Raw genomic sequence first — 21,275 nt, forward strand, 5'->3', positions numbered from 1 at the left:
CGACCTTGACCTTTCGGCTGCGTTTTCTTTAGACGCCCTTCATCATCATCATCATCGGTTTATTAGCAATTTCATCAGTTCAATACACGACAAAAATACGATAGGCCTACAATGAAAAGATATAAGAAGGTGTCGAAGTGACTTGGGGTAGTCCATGGAATCAGACACCCACCTTGGCCTAGCAGGCGATGTAAAGAGGAGGCATGCACATTGCACGCACACTGAATGAAAAGTAAAGAAGATAGTTTAGAAAAAAGCAAGCGACAAAAATGGGATGGCATGTCATGGAAGGCGAGACCGATAGGTCAGTCGTGGTCCGGTAATCTTGAGGATGGACTAGCATTGATTTAGTAGTAATTGCTTGTATTTCGACTTGAATGTGGACATGCTCGTCGACTGTCGGATAGTCGGCGGGATACTGTTCTTCCTTGCCCTTTTCGTTCGATTTATTGTATACGTCCTTCATCGGACTTTTTGACGCCATACGAACGAGAGACACATGGGAAGAGGAGAAAATAAACCTCCGATGCTTCAACTGTCCTTCACCGATCTTTAACTGGGCACCGTAAGAACAGCAGCGTGAGGATGGAGGAGCCCAGATAAACACCTGACACTTAGAAGCATGACCACATGTACCATATGACGCTGGATTTACCAACTAGGCAAACTATCAGTATTAGCCAGTATCAGTTTATTAGTAATTCGCATTAGATCAAAACAACACAAATATATGCGTTATATTCTGCAATGGAAAGATAGGAATGTGTCGAAACGACGTGGAGTATAGTTCTTCAAATCAGACACCCACCTGGGCCTGTTTCGGCATTCTCGATCATTTTGTTGTATTTTGTCGCTTTCGTAACCTAGTAAAATCAGCAAAATTTGAATAAACGCAGTTAGCAGTGCACAATGTTGTGTTGCATCCCATATTCAAAATTTCTGTGACTCCAACAACGTTTCCTGCTTCTCGGGCTATTTAGAAGACCATGCCACTTGTCACGGTTAGTTGATTTTCATTTCAATGCTTATTTTTGTATGATGAAGAAGGGTACGGACGGTAGAAAAGCTTTAGCGGTAATCTTTTAGTGGTCATAAAACTACAGGTAGTTGGAATTCGAATTTGACGATACACAATGTCCGATAGTATTGAAGACGATGACTTCATGTGTGATGATGACGACGACGGGGAATACGATCTTGTAAGTGCAAACAGACGTGGCCGTATAACTGCATCGATACAATTTCGTGATGAAGCCTCGGAAACTTGATACACTTTCTCATTCGTGCGCTAAACCGCATCCCAATTTAGGAATACTCAGAGGACAGTAATTCAGAACCAGATGTGGATTTAGAAAACCAATACTACAATTCGAAGGCTTTGAAAGAGGACGATTGCGCTGAAGCTCTGCAAAGCTTTCAAAAGGTATTTTTCCTTCCGCGTGGCGCGTGTATTTGCTGGTAGGCTGATTACGTGTGACGGTGGGAATCGGTTTCTTTTGGTGCCAATTCAATGCATTTCACCCAGACCCGTACAAACTATACGGTACCAATTAGCTAGTCAGCTGTAGGCTGAATTAACTATATTACTGGTACTGTTTTTATGAGTAGTTCTTAGTTCTAGTGGTGCATTCTGAAAAATGAACATACCTAGTTCTAGTTGAAATTGCTTTGAAATGAAAATTAAGTTTGGTGTGCACTGTGCATCATGATAGGCCTACCGGTGTTTTGCAGCAATTGCTTGGTCAAGAGTCATCACTAACTAACGTAGCCATTCATTGGGTTGCTTTTGTGGGTCGTAACCCCCCCATTTCAAACTTGAAACCCCTTCCTATAAAAATGCCGATTCATTTGCAATTCAATTACTCGTATTACCGAATTCGTTATTAGTTAATCATGTTTTAGTTCGTTATTGCGGATATTTAAAGTTTGTTAGCTCCAGGTCTAGTTCTAGATGGGCGTTTTGAAATCCAATTTCCCTGCAACACAGATGACACCATTCTTGGGGACTGTCCCAAATTTTTCCTATTAGGGCTACATCCTGTGCATCTAATTGTTTCATAGTGCATACACCACTATCTTGGTGTAGGATGCCGCAATATGGCACATTGTAAGGAATAGTCTGTAAACATAGATATGATGAGTACGGTAGCCTAGAGTTTGACTGAATATATGCCAAATTCAAGAAAACATGGCTCCCTAACTGTTGTTATGAATAAAAACTGGACTGCTATTCTAAACTATCAATAGACCTACTCACTTTTTATAGATCCAATAGTTAACATACTGAGTTTATAGCTTTCAGGCGATTATGTGACGTTTTACATTACGCATTGTTTCTTTTGTAAATTAATGTAGTTTTGGACCCTGATCCATATTATGAATCTTATTATTGACTATTTAATTTTTTATTGCATCGGTCGTTAGGCCTATGTTGTGAGCGTGTCTAAGCTAATGTTTTGTATCAATCTCTTCAATCTTTAACTGGTAAACTTTGCCTGGTATAGAACTGTAATGATTTTTCACTTGAGGTTTAGATGGAATGATGAAATATGTTTTCCAGTCCAAGTGATCTGTGTTTGGAACATCTCTCCGTAAAAAAATATATAGGCCTAATCAAAGATTTCCCTGTTGGACAAACTTGTAACGACAATTACAATGGTTTCATTGGGGTCTCTAGGTTTTGGATTTGGAAGAGGAGAAAGGAGAGTGGGGGTTCAAGGCCCTGAAACAAATGACGAAAATCAACTTCAAACTGGGGAATTATGGAGAGATGATGAGAACGTACAAGGAATTATTGACATATATTAAGGTATGTATGTAGGTAGGCGTAAGGTTTAAAAGGCAGTCGATATTGTCACAATATCCTTTATCTGCATCATTTTTGTTTCTAATTTACCATCTAGCTGCTGACGAGTGTCAGCCGGAAATATCTGGCTTCATTTCAATATGAATATATTTCGTATTTAGTATGCAAATATGATTATATCCAGTGATTGTGAGAGAATATTGAATCTAAGGTAGCATTTGTGCTTGAATCTGTCTGAAAGTTGACTAATGCAAAGCCTAATTATACCACAGTTTTATGAATTTGTTTGTGTCCGAAAGTATATGACCAGCACTTTTTCACTAAAAACAATGTTCCAAGCTCGGTCTGCACTAAGTAATTGAGGGGCTTAGATTCATGGTTAAGCACCGACCATTCTATGAGCCGAGTTATGATGTAGGGTATACCGCCCAATGGCCTCATACATGAATACGTACAATCTGGACGTTTTTTACCAGTGCAGCATCTAGATCAATTTCTATGACCCAAAATGGAACTACCAGAAACACTATGAGTATACAGGCTACATGGGACTCAATTGATGTTAATAGCATACTAAAGCTAATAAAACTTGTCCTCTCTAATCGTAGTACAGTAATTAGACATGCATACCGTACTTGCGGTGTGCAAAGAGTAATTTCAAATTGCTATCTACTCCGATTCGAGTATTTGAATGGTCTACACTTGACTTTACTTTAATGCATTCCCACACATAATATCATTCGAAGCCACAAATAGAAATTTACATGGTAGTGTGCCTAGGTGACCTCTGCCGAACCGTATCAATAAAAATCTCTTTTGGCTTTGTATCATGGACATGTTTTTTGCTGTGGCTCATTCTTCAGTTTGATATTGACTCATGGCCCTATTTCAGAGTGCAGTGACTCGGAATTACTCGGAAAAATCCATCAATTCCATTTTGGATTACATTTCGACATCGAAACAAATGGATTTGCTGCAGAGTTTCTATGAAACCACGCTGGAGGCGTTGAAAGGTCAGAAACTCAGAGATGAAGGGATCGAATAAGTTCACCGTCCAAATTCATTATTGGGTTGCAGTTTGAAACGAGCATTAATAATTCTACAGACCAGACTTGAACAACTAGATAATTCTAATTAGAAGGTACCTAGACTGATAAGAGTGAAATGCCAGTAATGTAATTCTAATCTAATTTGTGGAATGTTTATATGCTTTTATTTAAATTCCAATGTAATTTCTGGTTTCACTAAAAATACCGGGAGTTGTGTAGTGCGGAACGAGCCGAGCTTGTTGTACAGATATTGGCCATTATCTGATTGATGAATCCGATTTGAAATGAACTGAACTTGGTTCAATTTCCCGGTTTTCGGAGTTCAGCAATTGTAATTCAAGTCTAATTTGGAAAAATCTACATAGCTACAATTATAATTGTGATCTGTTTCCAAAAAGCTGCAAACTTTTATAGGTATCCAAGTCTGCTACAGACTATCGACTCTGAACCTTTACCAGTTATGAAAACTATGTTCAGTCACCTCAATTGAATATTGTTTAATTCAAATTTTGTCGCTCAATGAATGCTTCACACTTTCACACTGGCCAATAAGAGTTGAATGTGAGAGCTGATTGTTTAATTTCTTTGTATTTTATTTTCGATTGTAGTCCAGTTTCCCCAGATTCATTAAACTCCAATTCATGTGGCTTTTGTAATTTGAAGTCAACTGAAATGCCAAATGGCTAGCTATATTTGATCAAAAATGCATCTATATTAAATGAGGAATCTTGACTATATGAAAAATTCTTCATGACCTATCCGTATGTACCTCTAAGTAAGGCTATGGCAGTTATTAGGCCTATATTATAGTCCTGTTGTGAATTGTAGGAATGGCTGATGCACAGCTCTTGATAGAGATATGGCATGGCGTGGCCGCACGGGCTTATCTTGAGATTGCCAAATTCTAGGATTTTGTGCGTGTCATACTGAAAAAGCTGCCTTTTCAGACGCGAAAAATGACAGGCTCTGGTTCAAGACGAATACAAAGCTCGGGAAGCTGTACTACGACAGAGAAGAGTTCATCAAACTGGCAAAGATCTTGAGACAACTGCACCAGTCCTGCCAGGTATGCTCGTGGCGTTAATTTCTAATGTCAGCCCATGGTGGGTTTAACATAATGGGGGTGTATTAACATTCGACAGTATCTATTTCATTGTGTAAAAAGGCAATTGTGTAAGTTCTCCCAACTGAATTTGAGTATAAAAGCAAATAAAATTTGATATATACTACCTTGCATCGCATGTTTTGGCTATTTGTGGACAAGTTCCTTGAAATGATTAGGGTATGAGATACTCGAATCGATATGTATTCAAGGCACTGTAGCAAAATTCAGTGTTAGCGACTTCAAAAAAGTCAATAGCCTGAAAAATTGACCTAGTGAAAATATAATTTTCGGCGGTCTAGCCTGAATGTACGTCAAATCAGAAAGGACCTCAAATTTTAACGACAGTGAAATAATCAAGCGATATATTTACATACAGTGCCAAATATTTCCAATAAAAAGTTAGTTGCATGAAAAATCGAAAAAAAACTTGCAAAAATTTGCGTGAAAAATTGAAAAAAGTTGCAAAAGTTTCATGAAAAATCGAAAAAGCTACAAAAAGTTGCAGGAAAAAAATTTAGTAAAGTTGCAATATAAGAATCCTCCAAACAGCTTGAAGCACCATGCTACATAACTTCTGAGTATTTAGGAAGCTGCCGGAAGCTGTAAAAAAAAGTTGCAAAATCTTGCCCTAGTGATCACACCATTCAACTGTATGTAGGGTAAAACCGCAATCCATTATGATTAATGTGAAATGGTGTTATGCAGTAAAATTATCGTTTGCGGTTGTCCTCGTCAGCTGTTTTCTTTCTTGTAACAATGAATATTGTCTCATTCGAGTGGTGCTGTCCTTTGCCAGACTCGAGACGGCGAGGACGATTTGAAGAAAGGAACTCAGCTGCTCGAGATCTACGCTCTGGAAATTCAGATGTACACGGCGCAGAAAAATAACAAAAAATTGAAAGGCCTCTACGAGCAATCCCTGCACATCAAGTCGGCGATACCCCATCCTCTGATTATGGGGGTGATCCGAGGTGGGAGGAATTCTGCGTTTTTGTACCTGATCGCAGTTCACAAACCACCTTGCTGTTCCATTTCGAGTTGATCACAAAGTAAAATACCTTGACACACCTCTGACGAGTGTCTGGTTTATTCCTTCATAAATTTGCCATTCCAACCTTTTTCGGAACCACCCGCACTTTTTGTTTTGCGGCCAATAATTATTATTACATTAAAATTAAAGATTAGCAGCTTTTTAATCAAATGTCCTACGGGTAGGATTATCAACGACTCGTTTGCAGATGAATATTTCTGGCGATTTCAGACCGATTGGGCACAACAACTTGCTCCAAATCTGCCCGTGTCATGGCATCAAATGTCTTGTCAAGAAGATATTATTTTTCCTGCTTTCGATGTAAACTAGTGCATTAAAGGCCTTTCTGACCGAATAAGTTGTGGGGATTCGCATGCCGGCTAGTGAGAGACTAGATATTGTAAAAGCTAAGATTAGCATTGTGTCGTCGCAAGTCCAGTAAGTTTTTAGAAGTGCGTCGCAACTGTAACAGGTGGGGAGCCACTATACCTGAAGGGGCACTGCACTGTAAAAATGATGTGGTCTCAAATAAAAGGGCAAAACGAAAAAAAAATTTTTGCCGCAGCCGTCTTCTTCAGAATGCCACCGTAATGGAGATGCAATTCATTGAAATTTCCACAAGAATTTCACGATCCAGCAGTCACGCAGAGATCGAACTTTATATAGTTGTCAGCCGATGTTATGAAGCAAATATGACGTACACGCAAAGGTGGTTTGGATACCGAGTTCAACGGCAGATGTTCAGTCAGGAGATTTATGTCAAAATCGGGCCTAGTGTATTCTATTTCTGTCATGTACGATATATTTCCTTCATAAAATCGGCTGACAACTACATAAAGTTCGATCTCTGCGTGACTGCTGGAGCGTGAAATCCTTGTGGAAATTTCAATAAATTGCAGCTCCATTACGGTGGCGTTCTGAAGAAAATGGCTGCGGCCAAAAATATTTTTCCGTTTTTCCCTTCAATTTGAGACCACATCATTTTTAGAGTGCAGTGCCCTTTTAATATCCTGTTACGTCAATTAGAATTGTTCCATGTCGTAAAAAGTAGAAGATGTACAGTTTTCATCCGCACTGAATTTTTTTCAACCTGTACAAGTGTAACCATCCCACAGGCTGAAAAGCACTATACCAGTGGTTCCCAACGTAGGCGATATCACCCCCCAGGGGGCGATTTGTCGGTCCAGGGGGGCGAAAATAGCCAAGGGGGGCGAAAACGGACGAAGGGGGCGAAAGGGGGGTGATGGAGCGTTGAAATTGCTATATTGGCGTCCATGACCGTAACTGCCACACCCAAACCCCCAATTAGGATGGAGGGCCCTAGCTCGAAGGGGGCCCACACTTTTTTTCGTGAATTAACAGTAATTATAGATATTATTTTGGAAATTTAAGCAACTTTTTCAAAAAAATTTCGTGCTGCGGAGTTATAGAAATGGGCATCTCGGCGTCAGCCATTATTACACCATGACATATGAAGTTTCAGGCCATGTAACATGCGACTCCTAGAAGTGTGCCAGAACGAGAAAACCTTGGCGGAAAAGGACTGCCTTTATGCTGACCGAATTCGATATATATGCGAATTCATATATATTTAATTGTCCATAGCCCTAAATGGCTGGCGCTAAATGTTCCTGTCCTGGCAATCAGAAACCCACAAAAAATGCCATCTCGCAAAGAAAAATTAATTGCCGGTACAGAGATACCAATTTGAAATCGTGTGCGTCTTTTAGTTTAGTACGTATGGGCGATTTGAATATCTTTTGACATAGCAGACAGAGGCCACGAAATGTCATTACGTAACGAAGTCGTTATACCCACGGGTCTGCCCCGCCCGAATATGTTCAATTATTATTTACGGGCCCTGCATTTTCCAAGACACCTCACTCAGCTTCACCGATAAATCTGAATACATGAGCAGAGAGAGGATAAAAAATTGACAGCAATATATAATACCGGTATGCAATTCCCGATCATATTGACCGATTCAATCATGAATGATAGAAATTAAGCGCGAATTAAGCCGGCTAACTAAAGATTCCAACAATTTGTGCTGAGAAGTAGCTGTAAAGAGGTATCGGGGGAGTTGGGTCTGAGGGGTGCAGAAGTTTGCTTTATCGCCCTATGGAGGGGGGGTCAAGACCAACGTGTTGGAGGGGGGATGACGGTTACGGTCCATTTGGAATCAAGTCGGATAAATCACCTTTTTTGTTAGTCAACTTTCCAAAATTTAGCTGGAAAAGTGTAATTTCGAGGTCGAGCCGAAAAGTTGACCTTTTTTCTTAGTCAACTCGCCAATGATTTCAGTCTGTATGCCCATTTTTCGGTCCCCAATATTTGGGGGGCGATGATCGGTGTGGAGTTTGAAAAGGGGGCGATGAGTCGAAAAAGGTTGGGAACCACTGCACTATACTATTCGATTTTGTGTTGTCTATTGAGAAGCATAAAATCATACTTGTCATTCAGAGTGTGGCGGCAAGATGCATCTGCGAGAAGGCGAGTACGATAAAGCGCACACGGACTTCTTTGAAGCTTTCAAGGTGAGTTCGGTTTTCACGTTTCTTGTTATTGTGCGACGTTATGTGTCGCTGTTTTGTCAAGAATTACGACGAATCCGGCAGCCCGCGACGCACCACATGCTTGAAATATCTTGTTCTGGCGAATATGCTGATGAAGTCCGACATCAATCCGTTCGATTCGCAGGAGGCGAAACCTTACAAGAACGATCCCGATATTTTAGCGATGACGAATTTGGTCAGGTGAGTCGCGTCGTGTGTTTTGAGTGGAGCCTGTCGGATATAACCAGAGTTATAAGTGACTCGAGTCGCGATTTTTTTCACACTTAACTTGATTCGTGTTATCTTTTAAATGCATAGAGTGACTCGACTTGGGACATTTTTTTGAATTGACTCGACCTGCACTAGAGTAATTGCGCATGACTCACGATTCAGACATCCATTACATGCATTTCATTGAAATTTTGAAGAATAGTAAAGTTACCATGTTTTTGATATTCCGTCTATTATTGCTTGCGCTTGAAAAGTAAAAACTGGTTACTTTACTGCTCTTGGATATTACAATCAAATTTAGATCATAGCCCTGGGTTGTAATGACTCAAGTCATTTTCTCAAAATACTGATATGACTCGATTTGGACTCGAGTCATTGCGCATGGCTAGAACCAAGTCGTATGACTCGAGACTCAGATGGCCAAGACAATCATTTCATTGTAATTTCGAAGAGTAGTAAGGTAACCACACTATTGGGGTTTCGTCTATTGGTACTGGCACTGGAAAATGCGACCTGAGACTGCTAAAAGTGGGGGAAATTAGTATATTATAGACGCGAGCCATTCGATATCACCAAATAGAGTTATAAGAAGTGCGTTTAACGAGACTTTAACTGGAAACTGAGCAGTCAACACAATGACTTGGACTCGAGTCATGATAGTGTAATACCATAACTTCACTTAGACAAAATTTCTAACATTACATAGGCTATACGGCACTCTAGTACCAATGGTTACTCTTACCGCTTAGAGCACCCCTGCAGAAATGTACCAAAGCTGACTTGTCGTGTACGTGTTATTGATGAAAATGACACTTTGTCAGGATTTAATCGTATACAGAGGTTCACAACTCTAAAATTCTTGGTTTTTCCAAATTAGATTAGAATTATAGATAAACACATTCCAGATTAGATTAGAATTAAAATTATAGCCACACATTTTTTTCAAATTAGCTGAAGAATGAGATTCACTGAATTGGCAAAACTTGGAAATTGAATGAAGCTCAGTTCCTATCTCATCTGAGACCATTCTCATAGGCATGAGAACGGCAAATGTCTGCATACCAAGCTTGGCTTGTTTTGCACGATACAGTTTTCCTGTAGCATTTTCAGGAAAACCAGAAATCAGATTGGAATAGGGTTGCCATACGTCCGGAATTTCACTGAAAAATCTGCGTCCGGGAGGAATTTCTAAAATATGCATAAATGTCCGGAATTTTGAAGGCTTGAAGCAGGCTCAAAAGTTTTTCGTAAATCAACATAAACAATACTATTTTCAAGCAGATTTATGCTATTCAAAATTGTTCTTCGCGCCGCGCGCGAGTTAATGCAACGTATAATGATATTAGTATGGGCACCAGGCACCACCCTCCCCAAAAATTGCAATCAGAAGTAATATAAATAACCATCATTTACTGAAATAAGTCTGATTGTAATCGCCATTATAAGCCAACGGTATATTCCTAGAGTTGGTTAAGGCCGATTGGATGCTTCAATCACAGACAGTGGTTCCAAATCTTGGGGTCGTTCGCCTTTATCTGGCGATCGCGATGATCTTGAGCTTTGCCACGGAACATTTTCGAGTGGGAAATGAGGTCGCGACCATAGAAGGTTGGAAATCACCGGATGTGCAACCTGCTTGTGCATTTATAGTAGTCTAATATATGGAAGAATCAATATTATTGACAGAATTCATACATAAAATTTAACAGCCAAATGCATATAGTATGTGCCCAACAAGGTACATCGACTATCCTATGGTGGGCTCAAGATCAGTGCTTTTTCGGGCGGAAGGAGGGGGGAGGGGGGGAGGGGAAAAATGTTGGTTCGGATATGATTAAAACACATATACCGATAGCCCACCGACCTAACAGTATAGCAGGACTGCCAATCACAATCCTGACAGGCCAGACACGGCCCGTCAAATGATTTCATCCGGCCCTAGGAGAAATCTATTGCAGACCCTAGCAAGTAGCAATCACCAGAGCTCACATTACAGATGGCCTAATTCATGCCCTATGTTTCACTCCATTCCTGTATAGTGTGTACAGTCGATGGGCAATGCTTTGTCAGTGTGACGTCATATTGACGGTCAACGAGTTACACCTCATTTCAAAATCCGCTAGTGGGCGCTACAAAGTGTCCGGAATTTGCTTCACAAAAATATGGTAACCCTAGATTAGAATTAGAAATTAGAGCATACAAACATTTTCCGAATCAGATTATAATTTGATTGGTACCAGGATTTAGCTCTCATTAGTCTGATTAAAAACTAGAATTATCTACTTGCCAAAGTCTGGTCCGATATTTCAATAATGCTAATGGAATATTATTCATCTGTGTTTGGCCAAGTCATTTCTGTGCCGATAATGGCTTTTTGCATTTTTTCAAAGCGTGTTTTAAACCTTTTTATCTCTGCAGCGCATATCAGAACAACGACATCACGGAATTCGAGAAGATAGTCGCGAAGAACCGTGCCAGCATAATGGGCGACCAGTTTATCCGCGAACACATCGAGGACCTTTTAAGAAACGTGCGAACGCAGGTTCTCTGCAAACTTATTCAACCGTACACGCGAATACGGATCCCGTTTATTTCGATGGTAAATTGTGTTTCTTCTGTCAACCGAATGTGTTTTTTATATCATTTTTTATTCAGGAATTAAAAATACCCCCAGATGATGTCGAGAGCCTTTTAGTCAGCTGCATCTTGGATGGGTAAGTAATTGTCATCTTCTAACGTGTGTTTTTGTAGGTTCCGTGAATGTGTAATTGTTGAGACCCGCTAAATTTGATATATGTTAAAGTTTCAAGGCATTCCTATCCCAGGGCCTAGTCTCATGAGTGTAACGAAAAATTGTGTCGAATACCCAATGTTTTAAAGGGTCGAAGCACTTTGCTGCTGAAGTATGTGGTATTGGGGCACATTGGCTGTGGGCTACTGTTTGAAGATGAATTACTATTTGGGTTTACCTACTGCTAACATCTTCTGAGCAAACCTGGTTCAATTTAAAATGAAATATCCGACAGGCTAACTGCTAATCAAACGTGTGTAGGGTATTCGATGCAATCTAACAATTTTTGAAAAAAGTTATTTTTGTACAACCCTAGTGTGCACTAATTTGGTCATTTTTGGAAATAATTGTATTTAAGGTGGCAAATTTCGTAACTGCAGCAAGGGATAGTGATGCTTTTCGCTGTATTTCCTTGAAAAGAGGCTGTGATTTATTTTGGATAAAGACATTACTATGAAATTGTAGGGTCTAGCAGTGTTGGGATGACTCGAGTCATGACTTGACTCGAGTCACCTTTTTCGTATGACTTGACTTGACTCGAGTCACTTTGTTAAAATGACTTGACTTGACTTGACTCGGCGTATCAGAAATGCGGATTGACTCGTGACTCGGAGCAAAATTCACGAGTCAATTTCAAGTCATCAAGTAATCGGTGTCGATAAAAATCCCTGTATCTTGCATATGTTTGGATTGTTCACAAAACGCTGGTGTAACCCTTGAAAGCGACCAATCATTCAATGATCGAGCATTTCAATGAGCCTCGATTGTTCTCTCATAAATAAATTGATCGTGAACGAAGTTATCGAAGCTTACAGTTATGTTGTCGTAAACTCTAATAGTAAAGTAATAAAATAAAAAAATGTCTACCTCTTGTTTTATTGAAATTGAATTCGAATATAGTGTATATTGTCCTCACCCATTAGCGCAAGCTCGAATTCTATCATATCTATTTGTAAATGAGTAATGTGTTGCATCTTATCAAATGGTTTCTCTATTCCTATTTTGGCTGGTAACTATATAAACTAAGGCTATGCAATTACTTATGTAGCTTGACAGTTCTACGTGTATGTGAGCGACACATCGCCCTCTTGCCGATATATTTCACTCTATATTCGTTCTTTGGTTCGGAATCAATGATCACTCAATCTGTATTTCAGACAGCAAGCAAATTGCAATGACGTAATGATGCCTCATACTTCGAAAAGGCAACTTGACTTAAAATGTGACTTGACTCGTTACTTGACTTGACTTGACTCGAGTCACCGCCAAAAATCGAGTGACTTGACTTGACTCGAGTCACCTTTGAAAATCGATTGACTTGACTTGACTCGAGTCAAAATGTGCAATGACTCGGAATGACTCGTGACTCGAAGGTAGTGACTTGATCCCAACACTGGGGTCTAGGGGTGTCAGTTTAGTCTGCTAATATTTTCTATACCATGTTAATCTCACCGTTTCACAATAATCCCACAAATTGGGAGGGAAACGAGAGGTCTTTCAGTCACGTGGTTTCCAACGCGATAAGCCTGTCTCCAAGTGATGCTTCAAAATTCACTAACCATGCCATTGCCGGTTTTAATATGCTGCACATTGAGGCTCATTTCGCGATCCTCATTTCAGAACGGTCAAAGGTCGAATCAATCAACTGGAACAAGTCCTGGTGATCGACGGAAGGAACACGGCACGCGGCGAGCCGAGATACAATGCACTTGATCAATGGACACAGCAGTTGTCGTCTTTGCATAAAGTTGTTATCAATAAACTCAGTTGAGAGAATGCTCCGTTGCCGGCCGACTGCTGGAATCGCGGCGCCTCGCATTGATGTGAAGGAGTGGGATATCATGTGACGTGCGGACCATTTTGATAACTGACAAGATCTGATGCTCGTACTTCGTTTGCAATAGATTTGCCAGCTTACGGTAGTAAAAAATGAATGAAAATTCACAGAACACATGATATTACTGACGGAAAAGTGCGCCTGTGTTCAGGCACGTGTGCTGTCTTCGTTGACGGTATTTTTCTGGTCATTTCCGAAAATGAATTTGCAATTAAAAATTGCGATCGATGAATGACTGCTAGGTGTGCAGCTGATTTTTGTCTCTCGTCGCAGTTCGGTGATGAATCGTAAACGGAGGTTGTCAAAGTCGCCAGCTTGCTTTGGTACTCGAGAAGAAATAATGTAGTGAATTGATATTTAAATTACAAGTTAAAGTAGAGATAAGATATATCAACATTTAATAAGAAGTTGGAAAGTAGAAGACTTCACAGAATGGATTGATTATTATCCAGTACCGAAGACTAGGACTTGCCGTCTTTCTTAATTATTTGTTCACCCGAAGAAGCTAAGCTACAAATGTTTTAAATTTTTTTCAAGTGTTTGGTTATATTAGCATCAATTTTACATCCAGACGATACGTTGACTCGGTCACAAATATTATTTGGCGTTTTAGACAGCAATATCGACGGTTTCGGTAAAACTGACTAACTGACTGTGTCATTTTGTGCAAATGTTTCATCGCCGACAATCTCGCTTCGAGCGCACGAGCGAAGTCGCATGCCGGACGACACGTTATCTCCTAATTGCGAGTATAAAGTTGGATCAAAGTCTGTAAATTATTCGTATTTATACTTTCCACTTTCCAGGATGATTTACAATACTAAATGCAAAAAATGTGACAATAAATCATGCAAGGTTGGCCTAATAAGAAAAATTTCAAGTAAAATAAATCTGCTACGGAATATTCTACTGTGGGTGATATAAGAAGATCTGCGATGAATGTGGCTGGCCCATGGACGAAATTGATGTTTTAGTCATCATCAAATTTCGCGGTCAGGGTAATCAAATTTTGGATGGCCTTGCAATTTTGCCTGATGTTATATTATTATTATTATAATCACACACAACAACGACAGTGGCGCTTATCGCCTGTTTAGGCCTTGTGCGCCACGACAATGCATTCGTAAAGTTCAGTTTCTTTGCTTTTGTATACCTGATGTTATATCTAATTACGAGAATTACCTCGCAAGCCACACAAAACCTTCTCGCGGGCCACATTTGGCCTGCGGGACACGGTCTGGTCGCCCTTGATCTGTACGTTATAATGATAACAGTGATTGGTGGTATATAAAAATCTTATTACAGTTATTATTAGTAATTTGAATAGGTTCCTTGTGGTAGGCCTACAGAATTTGAATATTGCAACGAACAACACATTCATATTCGCAATTTATTCACTATAAGCTTTTCAACTGAGCCTCGTCGGTAATGGCCGTCTGTATAATGCGGAGATTGCAATTCGAAATATAAAGATGAAATATGTAGTGTGACGCGAGAATGGTATAACAACAACAACGAAAGAAATCTCAAAACGAGAGCGTTAAGCAAAAATGCAATTACTGCAATACAAATTGGCTATAATATATCTAGCCAGAGACGCAACACTAATGAAATACACGGAGAGAATAGAGTCGGTCCTTTTGCCGACAGAGAATCGGTTGCTCGAGTTTTATTATAGTCGATTCGAGAACCTTTAAATGGAACAGACTACGTCCACGAGCAAGAATTGAAAATCTGCTATCTTTAAACGATTTTGCACACTCTGGATGCGTAAGAAGGTGTTGACCTATTGCAGAGTTATATGCCATGGTCTGGTCATAGTCGCGCAAGAAAGGGTTGCTTGTCTGCGATAGACTGTCTGAAATAGCATTGACGTCAGCTTTTCTAATCCGCTTGGGCACATGTTGGTTGATTCTTTGTTGCAAACGAAGTGAAGTACGACCCACATACCGACTGTCGCAGTGGCACGTATAATTGTATATAATACTACTCTGTTTTGTGGCAGGTAGTACATCCTTCTGTGTTGCAGGAAAGAGAGATTTTGTGGTGAAAACAATCCTAGGTTGTACCCACATGAAACATTGACTAACAGACGACATGATGTGCTTCTCAAATCTACCAGAAACTTTACCAATCCATGGTAAATTAAAAATATACTGGACATTTACTGGGTCCAATGAATTTTGTGGCTCTGAAGTCAATTAGTTTTTTGTCAATGGTGGACTTCACAATGTGATCAGGGTATCCATTAGACTGGAAGATTTTCCGTATGAAATCTAATTCAGATTCAAGTTCCGATTTACTACAAATCATTAGAGCCCTGTGAACAAGCGTTCGTATGAGATTAGTTTTGCGCTTTGTCGGACAAAATGAATTCCAAGCGATGTATTGGCCAGTGACTTAAATGTATCTTTGAAAGAAATTGTTTTTATGATAAAGAAGTTGGAGTCGGAGTCGAAGTCAGGGTGATTTTCACAAACTCCTACTCCGACTCCATGCAGTCAGTAATTTTTCCACGACTCCGAATCCCGCCACTACAGTTTTCCCGACTCCGACTCCATCAAGCGAAAATTAGCCAAACTCCGACTCCACCGACTCCTACTCCACAGCCCTGCTTGTAGCATACGGCCAACATCCTTTTTGTGAGACACCGCTTACGCTAGTGGTTCTCAACCTTTTTGACCTCGCGGCACCCTTCGGAAAAGCAAAATAGTTCGCGGCACAGCAGGAAAGTGATGGCTCGGAACATTTTTGGCTTACGGCACCAGAATACTACCAGAATACTTACTTCACTAGTAACGCTGACTAATGTGACCATCTCTGCAGTCAATCCCAAATGTTTCTGTATTAAGTTAATCAGTTCTAGCGAAAACAAAGCAAATTCTTTAATTTTGACGCAAATAAAAATCAGTACGAAATTTGGCTCGATTTCTAGCGCATATATCGATGTCTGTGCGCACATTTGGTACTGCTACTCTCATCTCATCTTCAACAGCAAGTAACTTCTCTCTTTTTTGGTTTTTACGTTGATCAAAACGGAAATCCGATCTGGCACAGATCCGACGTGGAAATTTGCAGTAAAATCATAATTGCCTCTTCTCCAATGCAAGGATTTTGCGTCTGGATTTTAATCCAAAATTCGTATCCAGCCATCTTTGTACCATCACTTCAAGTTTTCGTCACTACTAGGGTCACCATACGTCTTCTTTTAAGGGGATTTGTCCTCTTTTTTAAAACTTTTTTGAAAGTGTCCTCGGAGGACGCCCAAATGTCTTCTTTTTGAGACGTGTCCACTTTTTTGAGAATTTTGGTTAAATATAGGGCAAAATTCGACTGAGATACAGTAAATCAACACTGAAGTAACGTTCTGGTGGCTATTTCGGGAGCTGAGCCGGAAAGTTGACCTTTTTTTAGTCAACAGACCATGAAGTGCAAAAAATTTACCATTTTCCGGATTTTCCTCCGATATTGCGAGTATGAAAATTTTGAAAAAGTGTCCTATTTTAAAATTTCCAAAATATGGCAACCCTAGTCACTACGGATGTCAATCAGCTCTTCCTCCTCTTTGAGATCTAAAGTAAAATGGGTTTCCTGCGGCAAAAATGTTTTTTTTTTACCCATGCATAGTCTTGGAATATAAGTGTTTAATTTTGCATGCAAACATTTTAGATGCCCAACAACTAATGGCAAGATTTCCCTGTTATTCGTTTCCGAGAAACCAGAGGGCATGCTACAAGTTCCTGCTTCTGCTCCTTCTGACCACACTTTTAATTTCTCTTGCAATGCTTAAATTTTGTCTGTTGAAGATAAGAGATTTCATTCTTGCGTTGCATACTGAATCCAGCCGTCAAGGCATGCGATATATCGGGTGAAACGAATTCGCAGGAGATGTTGATTGTGGGGATAAAATCAATTTTGATTTATCAAAATTACAAACTTCACATGAAGTTCGATTAAGATTATTGATCGTTTGCCATGAAGTAGAATTATTTTGCGCATAATTTCACAATTTAGAAGAAATCGCTCGCGGCACACTGGCGAGACGTAAATGGCACACTAGTGTGCCGCGGCACACCGGTTGGGAACCACTGGCTGACGCGGATGAGATGGCGAGGAGGAACACCATGGGTGTCAAACGCAACTTGGTAGCGGGCCAGATTCAAAAATGATTCAGATCGCTCGTAGGCCGGACCAAAATGTTACCCCAAATTCATGACCTAGTTTTTCATTGAATACTTTATCATCAAGCCTGTGTTAGTATATTACACTATATTACGGACCATAGATGTTCAATTGTTCAATACTATAGCAACACCTTTATTCGCAAACAACGTAATTGCTAAAAGAAATACGGGGGCTGGTCATTTAAACACCAACATATATCTTTAAATCGCGATTCGGCTTTCTCAAGAGGTCGGGGGACCTTGTGATACAAAAATAGATACAGCATTGCGACGACAGATTTATGCTGCTGTGTAGCTGTTAACAGGGAAGATAGCGTAATGGTAACGATAAGCGCCCACCAATCTGACGGATCCGTTTCGATTCCCGTCGGAGGTTCATCTGGGCTCCTCTGCCCCCCGCCGTTGCCATTCTTACGGCGACAAAAAAAAACAGTAAAAGACCCGACGATGGAGAGCACTCGCAAGCAATTGAAAGAACTATAGTAGTAAGGGTAGCAGCTCCAAAAATATCAACATCGAAAAGAACTGTGACACGGGCACTCTCGGCCGAGGTGGATGTTAGAATAAAGGATCGCTAATGATGTGTGTCGTTCGACATCCTCCTATCTGTTCATGACATCGCATTGTACATTGTGTGTGACTTGTTCAGATGAAAAATATAACCATCGACCTTATTGTTATTATTAACTATGATATTTTCCATGTATCTTGCATATACCCAACGGTTTCACATTGGCGTTTTCGCTTAGGTCAGGGCCGGCCAACCCATGGCCCGCGAGGAAATTTCCGAAATTAGTAATATTATCAAAAATGGATTGCACAGATTGTGAACTTGCAAGGCCAACCAAATTTGATTAGTCTGGCCGCAACACTTGAGATGTGATGACTGAAATAGCAGTTCAGACGCATTGGCATATCCAAGAGCCAGTCACATTTTGGTAGATCTTCGTACACTATAATAAAGCAGAATAATTTGCAATAGATTTATCAAAAGTAAAAATTTTGTAAACGCTTCGCGCTACGTGTTGTCACTCGATTTCTTGCTTTTAATATTGTTACCCATTTGTGAAAATACAAGAACGCCTAATGTATCAGATTGAGTCCAACCATGTTCGCGATTACGAGACGAAGTGTCGTTCAACCTATGCGACCTTGCGTTTGCGCTCGCAGAAAGACCCTCGACTATGAAACCTTGGCACAAAATGATGGACGCATGTTGGTCGAAGCTTTCGATATCGATATGTCCAGGCGCCGAATAGTCCACTCCTTCTAAACCAGGGGTTCTCAACCTGGGAGAGAGAGACAGAGAGAGATATGATATTCTTTTTCGCCTGCACCATCGAGATGCTTTGACGGCGGAGTTGCGATACGGCCCCATGAGGTCATCTAGTCTGCGCCCCCGTTTTTTTCTCCTCCATACTATCCGGGATTGCTGAGCGCCTAACAGGATAGCTGCGGATACCAATTTTCGAGTCTTTGGTATGACCCGGCCGGGGTTCGAACCCACGACCTACCGCTCGAGAAGCCGGACGCATAACCATTACACTATCTCGCTCGGGGGGCGCGAGAAATTTTTGTCAATTTTGTCAATGTCTGTATAAATTGTGACTAAACATATGTTTCACAACCATTCTGAAGATACGATTATTGAAGATTAAACTTAATTCGTATTCTAGAAAGCTTGACAAACTCAAACTCCTGCAGTCGCGCTCAACGGAGTATAGGCTGACTTCAACTTCATTTGACCAAATTTTTGATATTCTTTGAAGATTTAGAGAAATTCCTACGTGCAGGTCATTCATTACTTTACAGCTTTGGCAGTAGCCTAAATATCTGTGCGCTAGGTAGCTGTTGTTGATAGCTGGCGAACTGCACTGCCTAAGACGACTTAGATGCAATATAGGTTGCCCGGTTTTGTCCTCAATTTGGCTATAAATCAACACAATCTAATACATTTCCAAAACTGATCAAATTTAGCATGGCAGGACAGAACGATACCGTGCTCTCTGTATAGTCACTTCCAGCATCAGGATTAGTCTCAATGCCACCTACCTTGAAATTAATTGATGCTCTTTTCAATGTTTTTTTTTGTTATTTTCAAACAAGTTTGGGGAAGTTTGTCAGCAATGTAAAAGACTAAACAACTGTAATGCGAATTTAAAATTAGCGTAATATATACCTTATGTATACTATTATATCATTAGTGGGCAGCCCATGCGGCCGCATGCGGCCGTAGAAGGGAATTTGCGCGGCCGTCGACGCCTAATTCAATTAGTATGTGTTGGCAGCCGTAGACATGCAAATTGCAATTATGAATTCACTCCCGAATTTCCGAGAGATTTTATTTAATCTTGAAATTTTCTTCGCGCTCCGCGCAATTCAACAAGACTTCATTTTTCGATTTTAATGCAGTAGCGCCCTACTTAATTGGAGCAGGAATGGGAATCCTCCAGAAATGACAATTCATTCGCGGCTCTGAAAAATTTTCGCGCTCCGCGCGACAATATGCACTTCCAGCAACTATTCATAACATTACCACTCGCGATTTCGGTGCGTACAATAGGCCGTTGTGAAAAGTAGAATAGTCCGGAGCTCAGCGGGAATAGATATGCACAGTTTATCATAGGCATTTTGCGTCCAGGTCGTTCATTGCGGCTATATGCCCTGGAATGCGGCCTTAGGCTACATAAGTAATCGAAATGCGGCCATGATTAGCAGGAAGGTTGCCCACCTCTGCATTAGATGATGTGCTCTTTTTGACATGACGATAAATGTAAGGGGGGTCAGGGGGTGCGATTTTTTTGACCATCGCCAAGGGGGCGCCAGTCAAAAAAGGTTGAGAACCGCTGTTCGAAACCGAGCCCAGCGATATACAGCAGGCCTGCAATATAGTCAAGTGAAAATATTATTGACCTATGAGCATCGAAAAAGTTTCGCGATTGGCGTGGCTAGTAGCCCGCGCAATAGTTCGTCAATCAAATGTCGCCCTTTAGCTGAAAAGGTTGGCCACCCCTGCCCCTGGCTTAGGTTTTGGTCCCTTTTTCCACAACACTCAGTGCGTGCATTTTTGCTCGTGTATTTTGCCTTCTCGGCAATGTGTCAATGCCAGCGACTTGTTCCAAATAGCAACTATAGGGAGAAACCACAAGTTCGATGTCGGGTGGTCAATGTCGCCTACGACGAACAATATTGAACAAAACATACTCGACATTTGCTGTATTGAGGGAGTATATAATGGAAGTATTTCTTACAAAAAATGTAATAATTTGTTAGAAATATACTGGATAATATAGGCATTTTGGCACTCTCTAATATAAACACTCAGAATTGCTTCGCGGACCGGATATGATCGTCTGGCGGGCCGGATGTTTGACAACCCTATCCAACACCAAGGTAGGAATTCTGGAGAGACCTCAGTCGGACTCGAATCCACAATCCATTGGTGTTATAGCTGTGGATTATACCACTATGCTATCTCGCCACTAATGCGTTTTAGCTAGTTAGTTGCGGATTTTTAAAGGTGTCTGCTGTCTAGTTTTAGTCGCGCATTTTAACAAACCAGCAGTTTGTCGAGTACAGGTATATGCTCGGTTTCGGTATGAAATGAGTATGGTGGGGCAATTCGCTATAGATTTTATTTAACGCGAAGTTCATATTATTCTCTCAAGCACCAGCGCGAAAATCCCG

At 40.5% G+C, this 21,275-nt stretch overlaps 1 protein-coding gene across 2 annotated transcripts; it reads left to right on the top strand.

The window, feature by feature from the left end:
• Nucleotides 1–876: 876 nt before the first annotated feature.
• Nucleotides 877–13,632, top strand: LOC145445858 (COP9 signalosome complex subunit 2-like). Of its 2 annotated transcripts, none has more exons than XM_080324013.1 (11): nucleotides 877–1,001; nucleotides 1,310–1,423; nucleotides 2,678–2,809; nucleotides 3,699–3,819; nucleotides 4,803–4,921; nucleotides 5,757–5,931; nucleotides 8,454–8,527; nucleotides 8,589–8,746; nucleotides 11,195–11,375; nucleotides 11,432–11,490; nucleotides 13,188–13,632. In XM_080324013.1, exons 1-11 carry the CDS (start codon nucleotides 987–989, stop codon nucleotides 13,336–13,338), a joined length of 1,299 nt encoding a protein of 432 aa, XP_080180139.1. In that variant the 5' UTR covers nucleotides 877–986; the 3' UTR covers nucleotides 13,339–13,632. The 2 variants fall into 2 exon arrangements, with proteins under 2 accessions (XP_080180139.1, XP_080180138.1); XM_080324012.1 differs by lacking the exon at nucleotides 877–1,001 and adding an exon at nucleotides 1,017–1,199.
• Nucleotides 13,633–21,275: the final 7,643 nt, after the last annotated feature.

Source organism: Botryllus schlosseri, chromosome 9 (assembly GCF_051294905.1).
Source record: "Botryllus schlosseri isolate E-star chromosome 9, Bs_hap1, whole genome shotgun sequence".
Lineage (NCBI taxonomy): Eukaryota > Metazoa > Chordata > Ascidiacea > Stolidobranchia > Styelidae > Botryllus > Botryllus schlosseri.

Coding starts and splice junctions, on each gene's coding strand:
- LOC145445858 (XM_080324012.1), top strand. CDS start 1,134: ATGTCCGATAGTATTGAAGACGATGACTTCATGTGTGATGATGACGAC. Junction 2,810..3,698: donor AATTATTGACATATATTAAG/GTATGTATGTAG, acceptor GCCCTATTTCAG/AGTGCAGTGACTCGGAATTA. Junction 3,820..4,802: donor CACGCTGGAGGCGTTGAAAG/GTCAGAAACTCA, acceptor CTGCCTTTTCAG/ACGCGAAAAATGACAGGCTC.